The sequence below is a fragment of the Anopheles ziemanni genome, chromosome 3, assembly GCF_943734765.1.
Source record: "Anopheles ziemanni chromosome 3, idAnoZiCoDA_A2_x.2, whole genome shotgun sequence".
NCBI lineage: Eukaryota > Metazoa > Arthropoda > Insecta > Diptera > Culicidae > Anopheles > Anopheles ziemanni.
Window position 1 is genome coordinate 24,305,492 of NC_080706.1, and position 20,226 is coordinate 24,325,717.

General features: G+C 42.5%; 2 protein-coding genes across 2 annotated transcripts in view; both read left to right on the forward strand.

Moving 5' to 3' along the window:
* The first annotated feature begins 416 nt into the window (after nucleotides 1-416).
* Nucleotides 417-9,129, forward strand: LOC131287077 (uncharacterized protein DDB_G0287625-like). Its single transcript, XM_058316093.1, has 5 exons — nucleotides 417-711; nucleotides 793-926; nucleotides 6,168-6,884; nucleotides 8,512-8,645; nucleotides 8,713-9,129. Exons 1-5 carry the CDS (start codon nucleotides 481-483, stop codon nucleotides 8,859-8,861), a joined length of 1,365 nt encoding a protein of 454 aa, XP_058172076.1. The 5' UTR covers nucleotides 417-480; the 3' UTR covers nucleotides 8,862-9,129.
* A 247-nt stretch (nucleotides 9,130-9,376) lies between these two features.
* The window catches only part of LOC131287701 (nicotinamidase), a 46,325-nt gene continuing 35,475 nt past the window's right edge, over nucleotides 9,377-20,226 (forward strand). Inside the window, exon 1 of the mRNA XM_058316777.1 lies at nucleotides 9,377-9,557. Coding sequence (XP_058172760.1) covers nucleotides 9,531-9,557 — 27 coding nt within the window. The 5' untranslated portion in view covers nucleotides 9,377-9,530. The remainder of the gene's footprint in view (nucleotides 9,558-20,226) is intronic.

Genomic DNA, 20,226 nt, shown 5'->3' on the forward strand with positions numbered 1-20,226 from the left:
TTCTGACATTCTTCTGTCAGACGTGGAGCAGATCGTGTCTGAGACAGGAAAAGAAAAGCCTGTGAATATTGAAAAACGCGTGGGTAGCTAGTGGAAGTGGATATTCAACGTTTTAATACAAGTAATTACGTGGCTAAAGGTACGCAGACTACAATTTACGTGGTTTTTGAAGAAGTAAGTTTGATATTTAGCACTTTTGCCGTGGTTTTCGCTTTGATGTTCTAAGCAACCTTTACCCAAGAATTTCGTAATAAAAGATGGCGTCGGTCATCCCAAAATAGAATTTGCTCATCCTCCTCGTGGAAATAATCGTCATATCTGCAAGGAAAGTGCAATGCTATACCGATCATTCTATAACTGTACCATATTTTTCATTCCCAGATACATTATTATCAAAAATACTTCTCGGCGAGTAATAAGCGCTGTGTTTGTGACCGCGTGTGTATACGGTTTTCTGCGCATTTAACTGCAGAGTTCAAGATGATGAACAACGGCATCAGCAAAATACATTTCATCAACTCCACTGGAATGTCGCTGAACGATCGGTTCACAGCCTTTTCCAAAGGTCCTGCCATGGGAATGACAGTTTCCGGACTCGAAAGACCTCCTCGCACCCGGTCCAATTCGGTCTCTAGAATGGATTCAAACCGCCTGCTTGTCGAGCGCTGGGACCGTTCGAATGCAATGCAGTCAGCCATGCAGCTAAAGAACGTAAGCAAATATTTTGCTATAGATTCCTCATTTTTTTTGTCAACAGTTCAAATTTCACAATTTAATTTTTTCCTTCTACAGACTGCCATTCGCCGACCCGCTCGTCAGCGGCTTCAGCGAAACACTATGGCCTTGCAATTCAAGCGTTCCATTGATAAGCTGGAAGGAGGACTGCAACGTTTTCAGCGTTCAAACAGCTTCAATAATATCGCAACGTAAGTGGAACTTATTACATAAACTGAATTTGTTGTCAATTTTAATTCAGGGGAAGTAAACGTAAACATATTATTGTGGGAAGTATATTATTCTTGGCGTAAACGACCTTGTTGGTCATGCCTGCCCGTTAAGGGCTTACGAGACTTTCACCCTATGTGTACAAGATACGTACAGGGGAGGGTACGGTCTCGGTTGAACCCACGTCGTCGAGGTGGTAAGCCTTGGCGCTCATGGATCGATTTTTTAACGTTCGGTTGTCGCGGACCCCTATATTGCTGAAATCTCTTTCGTTTAAACATATTCTATCGACTCCGATCCTCTTTGTCAATAAGGCTCAAATTTGATATTAAAGTTAAAGGAAAAGCGTCCTCCGTAAACGTGCTGATGAATAGTAAAACTCTGACTTTTCACACAAATGTTACTAAACAACTGTCTCGTTTAAGAAATCAATTGGTAGAACTTACTATAAAATCTAAACCCTTGAATATAGGTTAACATCAGCTTTGCCACTGTCGATAAAATTTGATGTCATAATTCAAGGAAAAGCGTTCTCCGTAACCATGCTTATGTGAAAAGTAAAACTATGATTTTTCACACAAATGTTATTGAACAACTGTCTCGTTTACGAAATCAATTGGTAGAACTTACTATAAAATCTAAACCCTTGAATATAGGTTAACATCAGCTTTGCCACTGTCGATCAAATTTGATGTCATAATTCAAGGAAAAGCGTTCGCCGTAACCATACTTATGTGAAAAGTAAAACTATGATTTTTCGCACAAATGTTACTGAACAACTGTCTCGTTTGAGCAATCAATTGATATCTAAACCCTTGAATATAGGTTAACATCAGCTTTGCCACTGTCGATCAAATTTGATGTCATAATTCAAGGAAAAACGTTCTCCGTAACCATACTTATGTGAAAAAAAACTATGAATTTTCACACAAATGTTACTGAACAACTTATTGATCTAAGAAAACAATTGGTAGAATGAACTATAAAATCTAAACCCTTGACTATAGGTTAACATCAGCTTTGCCACTGTCGATCAAATTTGATGTCATAATTCAAGGAAGAGCGTTCGCCGTAACCATACTTACGTGAAAAGTAAAACTATGATTTTTCGCACAAATGTTACTGAACAACTGTCTCGTTTAAGAAAACAATTGGTAGAACTTACTATAAAATCTAAACCCTTGAATATAGGTTAACATCAGCTTTGCCACTGTCGATCAAATTTGATGTCATAATTCAAGGAAAAGCGTTCGCAGTAACCATACTTACGTGAAAAGTAAAACTATGATTTTTCGCACAAATGTTACTGAACAACAGTCTCGTTTAAGAAAACAATTGGTAGAACTTACTATAAAATCTAAACCCTTGAATATAGGTTAACATCAGCTTTGCCACTGTCGATCAAATTTGATGTCATAATTCAAGGAAAAGCGTTCGCAGTAACCATACTTATATGAAAAGTAAAACTATGATTTTTCGCACAAATGTTACTGAACAACTGTCTCGTTTAAGAAAACAATTGGTAGAACTTACTATAAAATCTAAACCCTTGAATATAGGTTAACATCAGCTTTGCCACTGTCGATCAAATTTGATGTCATAATTCAAGGAAAAGCGTTCGCAGTAACCATACTTACGTGAAAAGTAAAACTATGATTTTTCGCACAAATGTTACTGAACAACTGTCTCGTTTAAGAAAACAATTGGTAGAACTTACTATAAAATCTAAACCCTTGAATATAGGTTAACATCAGCTTTGCCACTGTCGATCAAATTGGATGTCATAATTCAAGGAAAAACGTTCTCCGTAACCATACTTATGTGAAAAATAAAACTATGATTTTTCACACAAATGTTACTGAACAACTTATTGATCTAAAAAAACAATTGTTAGAACTTACTATAAAATCTAAACCCTTGAATATAGGTTAACATCAGCTTTGCCACTGTCGATCAAATTTGATGTCATAATTCAAGGAAAAGCGTTCGCAGTAACCATACTTACGTGAAAAGTAAAACTATGATTTTTCGCACAAATGTTACTGAACAACTGTCTCGTTTAAGAAAACAATTGGTAGAACTTACTATAAAATCTAAACCCTTGAATATAGGTTAACATCAGCTTTGCCACTGTCGATCAAATTTGATGTCATAATTCAAGGAAAAGCGTTCGCAGTAACCATACTTATATGAAAAGTAAAACTATGATTTTTCGCACAAATGTTACTGAACAACTGTCTCGTTTAAGAAAACAATTGGTAGAACTTACTATAAAATCTAAACCCTTGACTATAGGTTAACATCAGCTTTGCCACTGTCGATCAAATTTGATGTCATAATTCAAGGAAAAGCGTTCGCAGTAACCATACTTACGTGAAAAGTAAAACTATGATTTTTCGCACAAATGTTACTGAACAACAGTCTCGTTTAAGAAAACAATTGGTAGAACTTACTATAAAATCTAAACCCTTGAATATAGGTTAACATCAGCTTTGCCACTGTCGATCAAATTTGATGTCATAATTCAAGGAAGAGCGTTCGCAGTATCCATACTTATGTGAAAAGTAAAACTATGATTTTTCATACAAATGTTACTGAACAACTGTCTCGTTTAAGAAAACAATTGGTAGAACTTACTATAAAATCTAAACCCTTGACTATAGGTTAACATCAGTTTTGCCACTGTCGATCAAATTTGATGTCATAATTCAAGGAAGAGCGTTCGTCGTAACCATACTTATGTGAAAAGTAAAACTATGATTTTTCGCACAAATGTTACTGAACAACTGTCTCGTTTGAGCAATCAATTGATATCTAAACCCTTAACTATAGGTTAACATCAGCTTTGCCACTGTCGATCAAATTTGATGTGATAATTCAAGGAAAAGCGTTCGCCGTAACCATGCTTATGTGAAAAGTAAAACTATGATTTTTCGCACAAATGTTATTGAACAACTGTCTCGTTTACGAAATCAATTGGTAGAACTTACTATAAAATCTAAACCCTTGAATATAGGTTAACATCAGCTTTGCCACTATCGATCTAACTTGATGTCATAATTCAAGGAAAAGCGTTCGCCGTAACCATACTGATGTGAAAAGTAAAACTATGAATTTTCACACAAATGTTACTGAACAACTTACTGATAAAGGAAACAATTGGTAGAATTTATTATAAAATCTAAACCCTTGAATATAGGTTAACATCAGCTTTGCCACTGTCGATCAAATTGGATGTCATAATTCAAGGAAAAACGTTCTCCGTAACCATGCTTATGTGAAAAGTAAAACTATGATTTTTCGCACAAATGTTACTGAACAACTGTCGTTTAAGAAAACAATTGGTAGAACTTACTATAAAATCTAAACCCTTGAATATAGGTTAACATCAGCTTTGCCACTGTCGATCAAATTTGATGTCATAATTCAAGGAAAAGCGTTCGCCGTAACCATACTTATGTGAAAAGTAAAACTATGATTTTTCGCACAAATGTTACTGAACAAGTGTCTCGTTTGAACAATCAATTGATATCTAAACCCTTGAATATAGGTTAACATCAGCTTTGCCACTGTCGATCAAATTTGATGTCATAATTCAAGGAAGAGCGTTCGCAGTAACCATACTTACGTGAAAAGTAAAACTATGATTTTTCGCACAAATGTTACTGAACAACTGTCTCGTTTAAGAAAACAATTGGTAGAACTTACTATAAAATCTAAACCCTTGAATATAGGTTAACATCAGCTTTGCCACTGTCGATCAAATTTGATGTCAAAATTCAAGGAAGAGCGTTCGCCGTAACCATACTTATGTGAAAAGTAAAACTATGATTTTTCGCACAAATGTTACTGAACAACTGTCTCGTTTAAGAAAACAATTGGTAGAACTTACTATAAAATCTAAACCCTTGAATATAGGTTAACATCAGCTTTGCCACTGTCGATCAAATTTGATGTCATAATTCAAGGAAAAGCGTTCGCCGTAACCATGCTTATGTGAAAAGTAAAACTATGATTTTTCGCACAAATGTTACTGAACAACAGTCTCGTTTAAGAAAACAATTGGTAGAACTTACTATAAAATCTAAACCCTTGAATATAGGTTAACATCAGCTTTGCCACTGTCGATCAAATTTGATGTCATAATTCAAGGAAGAGCGTTCGCAGTATCCATACTTATGTGAAAAGTAAAACTATGATTTTTCGCACAAATGTTACTGAACAACTGTCTCGTTTGAGCAATCAATTGATATCTAAACCCTTGATTATAGGTTAACATCAGCTTTGCCACTGTCGATCAAATTTGATGTGATAATTCAAGGAAAAGCGTTCGCCGTAACCATGCTTATGTGAAAAGTAAAACTATGATTTTTCGCACAAATGTTACTGAACAACTGTCTCGTTTAAGAAAACAATTGGTAGAACTTACTATAAAATCTAAACCCTTGAATATAGGTTAACATCAGCTTTGCCACTGTCGATCAAATTTGATGTCATAATTCAAGGAAAAGCGTTCGTCGTAACCATACTTATGTGAAAAGTAAAACTATGATTTTTCGCACAAATGTTACTGAACAACTGTCTCGTTTGAGCAATCAATTGATATCTAAACCCTTGACTATAGGTTAACATCAGCTTTGCCACTGTCGATCAAATTTGATGTCATAATTCAAGGAAAAGCGTTCGCCGTAACCATACTTATGTGAAAAGTAAAACTATGATTTTTCGCACAAATGTTACTGAACAACTGTCTCGTTTAAGAAAACAATTGGTAGAACTTACTATAAAATCTAAACCCTTGACTATAGGTTAACATCAGCTTTGCCACTGTCGATAAAATTTGATGTCATAATTCAAGGAAAAGCGTTCGCCGTAACCATGCTTATGTGAAAAGTAAAACTATGATTTTTCGCACAAATGTTACTGAACAACTTGTTAATCTAAGAAAACAATTTATAGAACGTTTTAGAGAATCTCAGATTTAAAACTCAATTTGGATCTCATGTCAAGTTCTCATAATGTTTGTGTTTTTTTTTCTTTAAACCTTACATAATATGTGCTTTTGTGAATGTTGTTTTCGACTCAGGGAATATATAATATTATCGTTACGTATGAAGATTTGCAGGAATATACCACCTGTAATTATTATATAAGTACATCTTCGGAAGGTTAATATATTGTTATTAATTTGTGACATTTTTGTTTGTTTTGTATACTTGCAGAATGAATGCGGATCGTATTCAGTTGCAGAGGACCCGTGGCATGACTCCATCCATTGCCTCTCGTCTCGGAGGTGGTGGGCAAACGCGACGTGGACGCAGTGTTTCTCGTGGTCGCAGTGCCTCGCGTACTCGCAGCACGTCTCGCGGTCGTCAGCCTTCACTTGGTCGCACAAACTCTCAGCTGGACCTACGTCGCGCCGGATCGCGTGAACGGCTGCCCCGCGCTACTACCCCACGCACCAATCTGACCCGCGCCGGAAGCCGCAATCGTCTGAACGTGGCCACTCTGCTTCGCAAAGCAGTGGCACCCAATGATGCCCGCCGACGCCTGCTTCGTAAAACCGCCGTCCAGGCAGTAAAGGCTACCAACAACGGGGCTGCAAATCGCAGTCGCAGCCGTAGCCGTAGCCGAAGCCGTGTTCGCGCAGCAGCCGCCATCGCGAACACAAACGCAAACAACAACAATAACAACAATGTTGGAAGGGCACGTTCGCGCAAGCGGGCCAGCTCCCGGGGACGAAACGTGCGCTCGGGAAGCGTGAACAGTCGGCTCGGTACGAACCGCACCAACGAGCTGGCCGCCACAGCGGTGGCAAGTGCCCGTGGTGGTGGACGGGTGAGCAAGCGCAGCCAAAGCCGCCGCCGTCGTGGTGTGAAGAAAGCGGCCACTACCGCTGTAGCCGCCGTCGGTACGCGCGTCGGACGCCCCCTGAAGAGGTAATAATTGAGGGTGAATTGGTGTGCCACCCGAAAGGTGTCTCCAACACCGCGTATGACCTTCTAAGCAAATCGTACTCGATATGCAACACACCGGCCAGGAAGGAGCGCCGTCATCCTATGGCCTGGGAATGGTCTTTCTTTCACCCGCCGCTTGCTGATCCACTGAATGCGCCTCATGTCTGCACCGGCTCTCATCATCAGCCGATCGAGGGCGATCTTCTATCCTTCAGCGTCAAATTGCTACCCTTCCCCTAAGGCGGTTTAAGGTTGTGTCTTCGTCGCAAAGCTTTACCCCGAATGGAACGCAATTCTGCTGACGTCCGCAACCCAATCCTCAAGCGAAAGGACGGCATCTCTTCGCAGCTGACGGTCAGATCTTCCGGATGATGCATTTCAAAGGAGATGGAGCTTTTAAATTGATTTGACGAGAAACACACTACTACAAACCTACCGGCGAAGCAAAGGGTTTCGTCTGCTGGACTGTAGTTCTCATTTCAGCAGCGCTCGTCTCGTGTGTGGCTTTAGCAAAATCGGTCGACAGGTCCCACCATAGTTTCGCGAGAAAAGTTAACACCTTGACGGCACTTCTAGTGGCTTGAGATTGGCATCGAGACGGTAGCGTCGCTTTTACTAGAGTACTTACTCCTCGATCTTCAACGGACTCAAGCGCGAGTTCCGGTCGAGTATGTTTAATGCAAACGCTTGTCTCCCTCCTTTCCGGCTGATGAATGAAGGAAGGAGCGTCCATTGCCTCTAACTCGCCCTGTCGTTTGCTACCGTGGGACTTAAAACACGGACCTGTGCTACTACGGCCCACTACGGAAGATGTAACCAAACTGCGGTGCCCCGCCTGCCAAAACTGGAACCGCATGCCGGATGCGTCTGTGTGTAGAGATTTAGTTTTCGGGGAATGAATAATGCTACCTAATATTGGTAAAGCCGAGCAAGCAGCCATATCCGTCATCTACCGTGGGCGCTCGAAAATGGACTTGACGAAAGCTGTGATGACGCGATAAAGATAAGATTTCGTAACGAAACAGATGGCCTCGGCGGTCCCAAGAGAGGTAGAGAGCAAACGCTTCGTATTGTGAATCCTTGTTTGAGGAGGAAAGGCGATCGAGGGGATGGATGGTGGTGTAAAGCAGATGAGGTTGGGCGCTGGAGACTGCTTCTAGTATCGTTCGGTGAGCGTTTTCGGAAGCGGATTTTGCTGGATTGGTGAGAGACATACCTAGAACCGTAACACTTGTATTCACATTTTCATTTCACTTGTCCGGTTTTGCTATAATGTTTGGTTAAATATTGTCAGGATTTTTGTTTTGCAACACACGAACCCGGTTTTCACAAACGGGGAGTCCGTACAATCCAGAGTCACTTCAGCATGATGTTCATGTACTTCAATATCTTCATTCGAAAAAAAGCACACGAAACTGGAGAACGATACTAGTAGACTTTCTACTGGCCGCGGAAGAGGATACCCTGTGGTCCTGTGAGGATTGCACTGGATGTGTTGATGGATCTTCTGAATGTAAACGGAAACACGAGCCTCACGTCCTGTGCAAGACCGTCGTACTCGCGCCGGAACAATGTAAACGAACCACGACAATTATCAATTTCTTTGCAGAGAAACTGGAAGGAAGGGAGCAGGCGGAAAGGCACAACAGCAGCAGGCTAATGGCAACAAAGCTGCTAACGGCGCATCCAGACGAGGACGCTCTCGATCGCGTCGTGCAAACTCACGCGTTCGTGGACGCAGTGGTAAGTGTGAATGATTACATGTAGATGCCCAAAAAACGCAAGCTAATTTCTTTCGAATTGTTTTCAGCTTCGAAAAATCGCACTCCTCTAGCGAAGAAGGAACCGAAGAGCCGCGAGGAGCTGGACAGTGAGCTGGATCAGTACATGGCAAACACTCGGACCTTGGACAAAGAGATGGAAGAGTACATAAATGGTACGGGCACGTCACGCATCTAAACGCATCGGAAGCATTTCGAATCGAACCGGCAGCGCTCTTCGTTCCGCGGAACCATCCTGTAGAAGTATCCCGACCAATGAGCGGGAGAAGAATACAAAATCTTTCAGTTTTGTTTTAAGACTACACGTCCACCCGAGACAAACGCCCCCGGGTGACGTAGAATATCAATGTTTAACGAAACAAACTCAAACATCATGTGTAAATAAGACTCGCATAGTTTTTAATGATCACTATTAAATAAATAATAAACGAATTCTTTTAAAAACATTTCGACATTCCTGTTTTAATTGATTCGTTTCGTAACATTTAGTTCATTTTAATTCAAGCATATCATTTCATAGAGGAAAATGCAGAATCTTTCGGTGTTGTCATATGTTGGGTTTTTTTTGGGAATCGTGCGCATGTGCCGAAACGAACGGGGTTATTTGACAGCTCTGACAAACGGCTTCAGGTGACGCGGTACAAAGATGGAAGCTGGCAGAGAGGAGGACGCTCGGTCAAGCGGCTGTTTATGATGTAAACAACACTGAACCTTGAACGCGTTCCCATCTCGCGGTCGGTGCATCTTAGAAAAACACGTGTCCTTACATTCTGAATCGTTCGGCAAATCGGTTTACAACTCTTTTGTGGTGATAGTGTCTTGTGTTTGTCGGAAGTTGGAAGCAACAATGGTTGTACCAGAAGAATCGCCGCAGGTGGGTATTGATTCACGCAGGGTTACGTTATGTTGGTTGATATGTTGTGTGTGGAAGGCACCATTCTTCAACAACAACAAGTATGTAGGTCATGTTCAATTCGGTTGGCCAGAGTTATGTTGCCGGTTGTGGTGAAACTGAGTTTGCCGCGTGGACGTAATGTACCGGTTTAGAAATTCTAGTTCGGCAGAAAAAAACATGTTTCTTGTGAACAATGACACCGTAGCGAATGTTTTCAACATGCCGGACGCTTTAGAGATTTATTTTCATTCGGAAAACTGTTTCAAATACCAGCTTCATCCCAGCCATGCGTTCAAGTTGCTTTTGTTGTCGAGTCACATTTGGTTAATTTTTTATGCATACTTTAAAATGTAAGCCTGACGTCAATTTCAATGTCACGGAAGAGATAACAAACACCCCGTTAATGATGATCGATAAGCGTTTGGGGTTGTTTTTTCTTCTTTGCTCCTCTCTTTACACTTTTTGTCTCGCTCATGGGCTACTTTGACTGTGAAGATGCTGATCATATGGAATTAGTTCAGGGGTTGGCAAACTAGTTCTTGTTTTAAAAGGCAGCATGAAGTTGTACACACGAATGAGATAATACTTTTATTGGTTTATTTTTGAATAAAATTGATTTAAGGGTACCCAGTTTGACCGTCATTTCAAGCGGTTCATCGTATATTCATAAGGATAGAACACATTACTACCACGTCTGAGTTGATTTTTTCTATCATAAAATCAGTCCAGCTTTAGCTACAGTTTAAACTAAATTATTTGCTTTATAAGAAAGTTACCTCTATTTTACCTGACTGAGATAAATGTTCAAGGCGGATTGTACAGCTAATGGGTTTTTTTTTTAAATATTCCCATCTCTATTCATCCTGAAGCAAAATTGATCTTAAATACGTTGGTACATCGGTACGCAGACACTCGTGCCCAATGTTGGGTATGCTGCAGTAATGTCACTTTTATTAATTTTTGTTTTGAAGAAAATAATCTGAGGATTTCATTTGTATGCGTCTCTTTCATTTCGCACCGATCACGAGGCTCCTGGCATGTAAAAAAAAAACTAGCCATGCTGATAGCAACCATATATCAGTTGAGTTATTGAGGTTCATCGTAAAATCAGCTGAGCAGCAAAGTGAACGATGAATAGCTACTTATATCCAGTTTATATATGGCATACACGTCGGTTTTGTCTTGTGATTTATTTACTTTCGAAAATTGTCTAGTTTTGGGCGTTTTTAGAAGAACTAGAAACGAGTATTACCTCAAGTAAGAAAATTCTTATTCTTTCATTTCAATCAGAAGAACCATCACCATTTCCTAAAACTGTATAAAAAATCAAGAATATATATTTATTATAAAGGATTCAATTTCAATAAGATCAGCTGATTTAGCTTGTACCAGTTAACTATTTACAACTGGCTAATATTAAGTAAAATATGAATGTAACAATTTTTATTTTAAAACATTAAAAACATTTGAAATGTATGGCATCGTTCGGTATGCAGTATTTTCGACAGTTTTAGCAAAATCCTGGTTGGGTCATTAGAATGTCAGTGAAAGCTCTGTTATTCCCTTTCCAGGCGGCATTCTGTTCAGTAGTTCCAGAGAAGCTTCCTCCCTGGGCCCGAGGGTTGTTAAATCGCCTGACATACATCACACACACAAACACACACATGCCGGTTCGTGAGTGACGGTGCTTATCGCAAGACTCAACTCAACCAGCCAACCCAAAACCACCCCCCTTTTGAGTTTGCGTACCGTCGCATAGTATATTTGCAAACCTTCCCGATACCGCTTGACCTCCCTTCCTCCCTTCTTGACATGTTCGTTCCGTGGTGGGGGGGAGGGGGGGGGGAAGCAGTCAACCAGCGAGTATTTTCTTCCCCCAAACTTGATGGATGATCTTGGTAGGACAAAAAAGGGATCTGCGGGTAAGGATGGATGTCAACTAACTTCCGCCTGCAAAAGCAACGCTCCCTCTCCTTCCCCCTAATGCAAAGCTGCGCTGATGCGTGTGTAAACGTAGTTGAAAAGATTATGTTTGAACACTCCAAAAAGGAACTTGCTTTTCCTTTTCGGCACCCTCTCGTAGCACCCCGACGAAACCGTGTGTGACACTTTGTTCTTGGCGTTTGTGAAACAATGGCAGTGCACACGGATCACATTCCACTGGCAATAGTCCCCCCTCCATCCCGCCACCTCCTTTTCCTTTGCGGCGCCGGAAAACAACTGGAAAAATAGGCAATGCTCCGGTGGTGGAGGCGCCAGGTGATGGAAAGATATCATATTGCTTGGATGAACGCTAACGCCACCGCACCGCCGGGGCGATTCCGGTGGAGGGAAGGGGGGCGAACCCGTCAAGTGTATCGTGCTCCGAGTGGATTTTGGAATGTTTAGAAATCGTAACCGGATGCTCAAGGTTGGCTTACGTTACGGGGCGGGGGAAAGTAGTAGAACTTTGGCAAGTTACAATTTCACGAGCTTTTCGAGTTAATCACCGGCAAAGGATGTCGGGAATGTGTAACGAACATTCAGGGCTTGTTTTACTCCTTGATTAGCTGCAGTAGATTGCAGCTATGTTGTGTCGGTGGGAAAGAAAACAAACACGAAAACACGCTGCATTAACACTCCACATCATAAATCTTCCCGACTGTCCGCCATGGGATGGGGTGGGTATAAAACAAACAGAATTAAATGCAAATGTTACCGAGTGGTTTTTTTGTTTTTCTTTATACTCGGTAACCACGTGGTAATTCATTTTTACAGAGTCGTTAAAAGATTCCTTAAAAATGACGCTCGGTCGCGTGTTGATTGCTGATGATGGTTAAGATTTGTTGCCAGCACTCGCCGTGGTTGTGAAAAGGTTTATCTAGATGCGCACGCCTTAATGGTACAATAATTTTCCAGTACATTCCTTACAGACACGCAACTTTACGGCATGCAACATTAGCCGCCGAGGTATAAAAAGGATTTCGCAATCGAAAATGAATTGTCAACAGAAGACGCCGGGGGAAAAAATGTTCTCATCCATCGCACTTCCCATCGAGCAGATCTGTTTTCGATTGTGCTTAAGCGTCTGCTTACGTAAGTCGTTCGGAAAGTGGATCTTGTAATATATCCCTCGCACCGGCATCCGGGACGGTTAACAGGAAAGCCGAATGCGGAGAGAGCGCTAGCGATAAGACGCCCAAATTGGTGCAATTCATTTGCTGCTTTATGCCAAACCGTCGTAGCCACTGGACAAAGTCGCAGACGGCACGGATTGATTGAACAACATCAATCAATTAGCGGCAGCCGATGGAGAGCCTTTCAGAGCGGGGAGATGGCCACGCAAGAAGTCACAAGGCTTCGACCGTTAGTCTTTTGTTTTTCGATCCGTCGGTTCAGAAGTGGATTTTGCAAGCCAAACACTTAACGGATTTGCTGTCGGGATTTGTTTCTGCTTACTGCGCGCCATCAATCAAGCAATTTGATTGAACGCGTCGAAGGAAGCGGGAGCTCATTTTCATGTTCGGGTTGAGCTTCCCGGACCTGGGTGGCCTGGGAGCACAATTCAATCACAGCGGAAAACCCACCCGGCTAACCAGTGTAACACCCCGCCTGCTGGCCGCACGGCAGGTCATGGACACATTGGGCCTCACTACGGCAGGCAATGGCGCAATGGCGATCGTGAACTTGCCTTGAACCCTTGAAGGCTGACGCATGGCAAACCGGGCCGTATCGGGAAGGACACATTTGGGGGAAAGCACAAGAAGTTCGTACTTTTACGAGCCGTCGTAAAACTTTTCGTTTGTTTGGCTTCATCATGTGATGGCGTAGCACGTTTTCCATTTCCAACCATTGGTACAGGGCGCTGTGAAACGGGGGTTTTCACTCGAAGCAAAAGTAGTGCAAATTATTCTGGCACTCCACATTAGCGCCGAAACAATGTCGTCGGTCATTGCTCATCGTCGGATCGTCAAAGTGCGGCCGCATTGAAGTGTGTCGTGCACCAAAACCCCCGTAAACGACTGTGATCGCTCGGTTAGATCAGAAATAAAGAGGTCAGCAAAAAGTATGACCCCGAGTGACGTTAGAGCAGTGGTTCTCAAACTAGTTTCTTCCAAAACTCAGGTTTTCCAACATCATCTTACATACGTTCGTAATTCTAGAAACATGATTATAATATACACGATTGTATTAGTTCAATTTTTTTTTGCACATCATTGTCTTATCAGTGTGACTAAGGAGCTATCAAATCAAATTGAAAATGTTTAGTTGCAAACGATTGAAGTTTCTTATTTCCTCGATTTATAATTTGGAATAGCATAATTTCTGCTCTCGATGTATAGATTGAAATAACGTTACAATAAGAACTTAGTATTCTTATAGAACTTTGTTATTACGGGCTGCTATTCATACAGACATGTTATTAAATCAAACAGATGTTATTAAGAATTTTTAACAATGTTTTTTACAACAATTTACTGCTATTTTCTCATAAAGTATTTCACGGTTGATGTCATGTTGAGGAGTGTGTAAGGTTGAAACATGAATGTTTTTAACTTTTTATTTATGCCAGCTTATACGTATTCAGATTTCGGGCAGCTAATTGATAACAAATAAATCCCCAATCCAACTGATGGACCGGTACGTGTCTCGCCTTGAGAATAGCTGCCAAGGAGCTTAACTGGGTGTGGTACTTGCCGGAGGTATCTGCTTCGCAAAGATTGCCAACTTGGCGAAACGAAAGTTTTCCCCGCGAAGGTGGCCCCATCCATCGCAATGATTTCGTTGTTGCTGTTGATGATTAATATGGCAATCGAAGAGGAATAGGGAGCACGCAGGGCTGGAAGACGGGAGGCAGTTATTTTCCACTTTTCGCGAGGTCCTTCGTTGAAATAATTAAGCAGTGCAGTGCTATAAAAAAGTTAATCAAACGATTGCTAATTTGTTTTCCCAGAAACTCCGGGTAGCCGAGGAGACAGTCGGAGGCGGGTCCGGCACCCGGCGGCGGTGGTTCGTTACCGGCCGCAGTTCGGTTGTTCGGAGGGACAATTTATGGTTATCCTGTTGTCACTTTAAGCTGGCTTCATTTTTACGGTTCCCTTCGCGGGTCGACGAGGGCCGTAGGGATTGAGGATTGGCATAAGCGTTCGGGGTAAAAGAAAACTGAGCAAATAGAAAAAAAAAGGAATCCTTCCTTTACTCACGGTTAAGCCGCACGGGGAGGGAGGGATGGTTGCGACACTCCGTTGGCCACAAGCTTGGTTTCGCTTGTCCCGATACACCAGGTTTCCGTTTCCATTCGTTTTTTCGTGGTCGCTCTGCGCCGCAGTTGGTTATTCCGCGAAATGGAAGCTCGTGCAACATTTCTTTTGATAGTCTCTAACATACGTAGCCCAAAGGGAGGAAGGCCTGAGGTTCGGTTTTTAGCACAAATATGTACCTTGCCCACCGCTCCGTACTGGGTCCGGTTCCACAAATTTGCTGCACGTTGGTGCATCGGGGAAGAGCAAAACTGGAACATAAAATAAGAGAAAAGCTAATTATTGGCACGTGCCACGTGGACCTGAGCTGAAAGAGCTTCGGCATAATTTGAGTTTAACATGTATTCCATCAATTCGTGGACAAGTTCTGCAGCTAATTACATGCTCCACTTTAATTAGAGTAGTATAATTAGTAGCAACAGTGTGGAAATATTTGGAGCATCCTTAAAAGTGTTGATTTATATAATTCCAGTTGTTGCTTCTAATAAATAAAGTATTAACGATGAAACGATGATTTCGAAAAGTCCTTAACTAATGATTTTGAGATGTCTTTAAACATCTGCATAATTATCTATATATTATGTATGGTTTAATTTACTACTACATCTTTTCAGCTAAAAGTTGTTAAAACAGTGATGTAAAGCGGCACATTTAATTAATTTTTCTATAAAAAAGTGTGACGAAAAATTTGATTGATTTGATTTCGTGTTCCTACAATGATTTGTAGATGTTATACTTAAATTTAACAATTGTGTTTGTTGATTAGCGTCGATCATAAAAAGGGACCATTTGTTATCTTTACAATTTGAAGATTTATTTCAGCTGTTTCTTTTGTCATTTCTTCGTCCTTAATGCAGTGATGTCTGGCAAATCTCCCTTTTATATGCGATATAATGCCATCCATTTTATTCCTCCTTCCATTAGATTTCCCAAAACAAGCGAAACGAGTAACATATCTGCAATACGAATGCTGGAGGATTTATTGTTTTACAACAATCGAAACAAAGGGCGCGAGATGATGGTGGTATCTCCGTTGGATGGGTGAAAGATTTATGCCACACCGCTGTACTCCGCTTTTATGACGCTCCTTATGAGATGCATCCAAGTGGGAATGGCAAAAGGTAATACCGAGTCAGTAATGCCAAGCCCCGAGCCAAGCTCCACAAGTTCCGACGCGAATGATGGCGTCATAAAGTCTGATGAGATGTTGCGAGAATTGGAAGATAAAGAACCGGTACGTTCCGGTTTATCGCGCCAAAGACTTCGCCCCTTCTGGCTTACTAATTATGCTCCAAGGAAAGTCGTAAGTTGCTAAACCATGGCCTTCTGCATCCTCGTTTGCGTGAGACATTTTCTCTTTGGCGTTTTCCCTCCGCAGTAACCTCCAGTGGGTCGTTTGATCGCTCCAATTTGGGCGGCTCTTTCTCGTCGATTTAATCACTACCCCGTGGCGAGGTCCATCGTCTCGGAAGTCTCGGGGCACGTTGAAGGGAACTCGAGGACGCGAGACCATTACTCAAACCCCGGGGCCGGGGTTTCGCTGTCCCTCTTTGCCTCCACCAGACTGCAGCCGTATTTTATGTCATCGGCCAGGAGCTCCCCGACACGCGACAGGCCTGTCAAATGACGGCGATTTATTTGCGTCACCAGTGGCATTAATTTTATTTCTCACATACGTGCCGAATTGCGTATACAATTCGATTAAATGGCTCCCAATCCGTACGCCCCGGAGTGCACACAGCCCGGCCAGGCAGTCCCCGGTCGGTTGGCGAATGGTGCATGAAATGGCATACAATTTAACAGTTCGGTCCAGTCCGGATGATGCTCTTCGGGGTGTCGTGGGAAAAAAGTGGGCCAAAGCAGAGCTTTGGTGACAATCGAATCGAAATTGGGGAAAATAGCCACAAGCTGGCAGACAAATAGGTTTCCCCCCCCTCCTTTGGTATGGGCTCGCCAGCTTGTGCGGGAAAATTCGATTTTCGCCAAAATTGAATGTGAACGGTTGGATGGCTATCATTTGTTGGGTGTGTAAGTTTTTTTGTGTGCTTTCCGCAATATCAGCCCATTCAACTCCCGACGATGGCGCATTGTATCGGTTTTATATGGATATACAGTTTCATTGTGTTTCTCGCCCTGCATATCATCGCCGTGCTGTAAACGAATGCGACGTCGGTGCTTTCCGCTAGCGCGCAAAACTGTTGTTTCTTTTCGCAACTGCAAAATGTTGATGAAAATGTGCGCTTCCTCTTGTTTCCGCCGCTCCTTGCTACTAGGGTGTACCCATCTTATGGGCATTCGGCACGAAAAATTATACGGAATGCGTCACCGTGCGGAAATTGTGTCAGCGCTCGTCAATAAGGATATATTACATTTGCCAGCGTAAATTTGCGGTATGCCAAATAATACAAAAATTACACGTAGCTGCGACCTGTGTTTGTTTGTGTCGGTTTTTTTCGTTGCATATTGAAAGCTCAGTTGCTAGTAATGAATAGTTAAACATAAATGCAAAACCATGTCTTCCAAGAAATGTTATGCGTTACCAACTGCAATTAAAAAAGGTATGGATTTAACCATTTCATTTGTAACAGGTTAGTTCAAGATTTTGTATGTACCTCATGCAACATGAAACCCGAAAATAGATATAAAAAAAAATCTCGATATTTAAAAGGTTTTTCTTAAAATGCTACAAGATGATACAATACTTTTGGTTCTTCTAATAACAATTCTGCAGAAATGTGTCAAAAAGAATGTAGGAAATATTAAAAGTCCATAAAGTGTGAAATGAATTTGCTCGATTATTCAATTTTACTAATTGTGAATTTTCGTTGGAACATGCTGATTTTCATGAATTCGAAAGAAATCAAATCGTGTGGAATGAACTTAAAATCCATCAACTCTCGAGAGCATCATTGTGTCGTGCGGTTTTTCATTCTTTCATTTACTTTTTTTCCCATTGCCTCGGGGCAATCATACTTGAGCTAGAATAGTGAACTTCCTTTCCTTTGCATTATTCAATAAACTGGCACTGGATCTATTTCGCTTCCATTTCACTGCACCGACCCCGGGTGATTCCCGGGCACGCATGTTCGTGATCAATAAAACATTTATACCGAGGCCCCGCGTCGTCGTCGTCCTGCCCGGCGTTGCCTCTGCATTATGCAGATTAATCCTTGGGTGCCGGTGTCCCGCGCCTTCTAGCACGCCACTTTCCCTGCCCCGTGCCCTTGCCCGGTCATGGCGTTTGGATGGCAGCATATTGTTGCCGGTGGCACCGGGCGTGTATGTATCTAGCCGCAGCGGGACGATGTATCGGAAAACGCCAGCCGCCCGTGGGTAATCGAAGGGAGGCAGAGAGTGCTCTCGGTGCTGTGCGCACGATATAGACACCTCGGTTTCCGCACTTCAGCGAGGCCGGATAGTGACGCACGGTGGCCTCGGGTGGGCTCGGCCTTTGTCCAACCCGCAAGCACTGCATGGCAGTCGTCGTCGGGCTTGCCGTGACGGCGATGATGCCGATGATGGGTTGATCAATATTCGCCTTTCGCAAAACGGGCCACCACTTTTGGAACGACCGTGGCGTCGTGCGGCCGTGAATACGCAAAATGTATTATCGTCTTGCGGTTCCGCAAAGGATGCACCCAAAAAGAAAGAGAGAAAGAGAAGGAGAGACAGAGAGAGCGATAGTTTTCCCGATGTTTACAGTGAAAGCATCAACGATGAACGCATGGCACCTGATTGACGAGAACAGGGTAAGTGGGGTGCGTTGGTGGTTGGCAACATCGGTTTAATTGACCCGAAGGTGATGCATTAGCAATAGAACTGCTTTGTTTTGCGTTGGTTCGTTTTGCAGCGTAAACAGACGGATTCATAACAGCTTCAGGTGCAAATCCTGTTTGACAACCTTTCGATTTAATGGAGAAATTTCTCACGCCTGCTTGGATTGTTAGGGGGTTTTCAGTCCTTGCCAACTCATCTGTTAAACTGGCAGTTTTGCATGGTCTTATTTTAGTTTTAAGCACTTTCACGATTGATTTTTATAATCGTCGTTTATTTCCTTTCATTTGGCTGATAACGAAAATGAAATACAATACGATTTAAACTAAAAGACAAAAATCTCGTCAAAATTACACACAAAAGAGTTGGAAATGTGCAAAATCCAAATCGTACTCTGATTTGTTTTTGTTTATTGGTTCAGTAGCGTCAAGTACATACTACCAGTTGGATATAAAATGCATTTTATCACCGCACACATTTTGTTAAATTCACTGAAATCAATCCTTCCAGGGATCAAACAATCGAAAATTTAATCATGTCGTAAAAAGCTACCCAGAGTTTACAAAGCGGGAAATGATTTCGACAGAACTCACTTCTCGTACCCTCCTGCCATACCGTACCCGTGCTGAATATCCAATTTCAATTTATTTCGTGCACCGTGCGTGCATCACAAAAAAACAACCGACAAAAAAGGACATTAATAAACTCGCGTAAACTAAACCGTGCGGAGTTTGTGTCGCACAAAGCAAATTTAATTACCGTATGCTGTTTGCTGCCAACAGTTTCGGCTGCGTAACGCGTGGCAACGGCAGGAGTTTTCCCGTGGTGTGCAGCATCAAACTAAGCAATGGTCGCCCCGTTGGTACGGGATTTATCGACAAAAGCCATTCTAGAGGGCCACACGTGCAATAATTCGTTACCCATTCGTGCCTCCGACCTTCTAAATCCGATGAAACGACCTGGTGGAGTGCATGAAACAAAAACGAAACAGATTCGCGTGTTTTATGCACTCCCGTGCATAATTAATTTCCTATTTCGGTGGCTGCTGTCGCGAGTGGATTTTGGAACAGTGGTTGGTCGTAAATCCGACCCACGGTAAAATCACCCTCAAACCTATCGGGGTGGGGGTGCGTGTTTAATCGCGGGTCTTAAAATTTGAAAGCTGCTCGGTCGCACTGGAAAGCACGTTCCTTCCGGGCCTACGCAAATCCCCCACGGGACGCTCCGAGGTGCAACCGGACGTTCGCAAAAGCACCAACGCATGGTAGGGAAAAAAAAGGGTCAAAAGGACACCTTTGTGTTTGCCCCGGTCAGGTGAGGAGCAACGAAGTCCTATCATATGCGACCGGTTCGTCGATGTTGCCGATAGGGGTATAAATAATAATAACACACGAGCTATGGCAACCCGCCGGGGTGTTCGTTTTGTTACGGTGTTTGGTTGTGGGGTGGGAGGGGCCGCGGAAAATGGCGCACGTTGCACTATCGGAAAGTGCAGCACGCAACGGTGCGAAACCCGGGAAGTGCAGCCCACTAGATCGTGGACCGTTCGAGGCCACGGCGCTTTCGTACGCTTTTTGGACGGCCCCTTTTTTGTTGCCGCACTGCTCGTTTCCTTCGGTAGAGAACTTCGATGG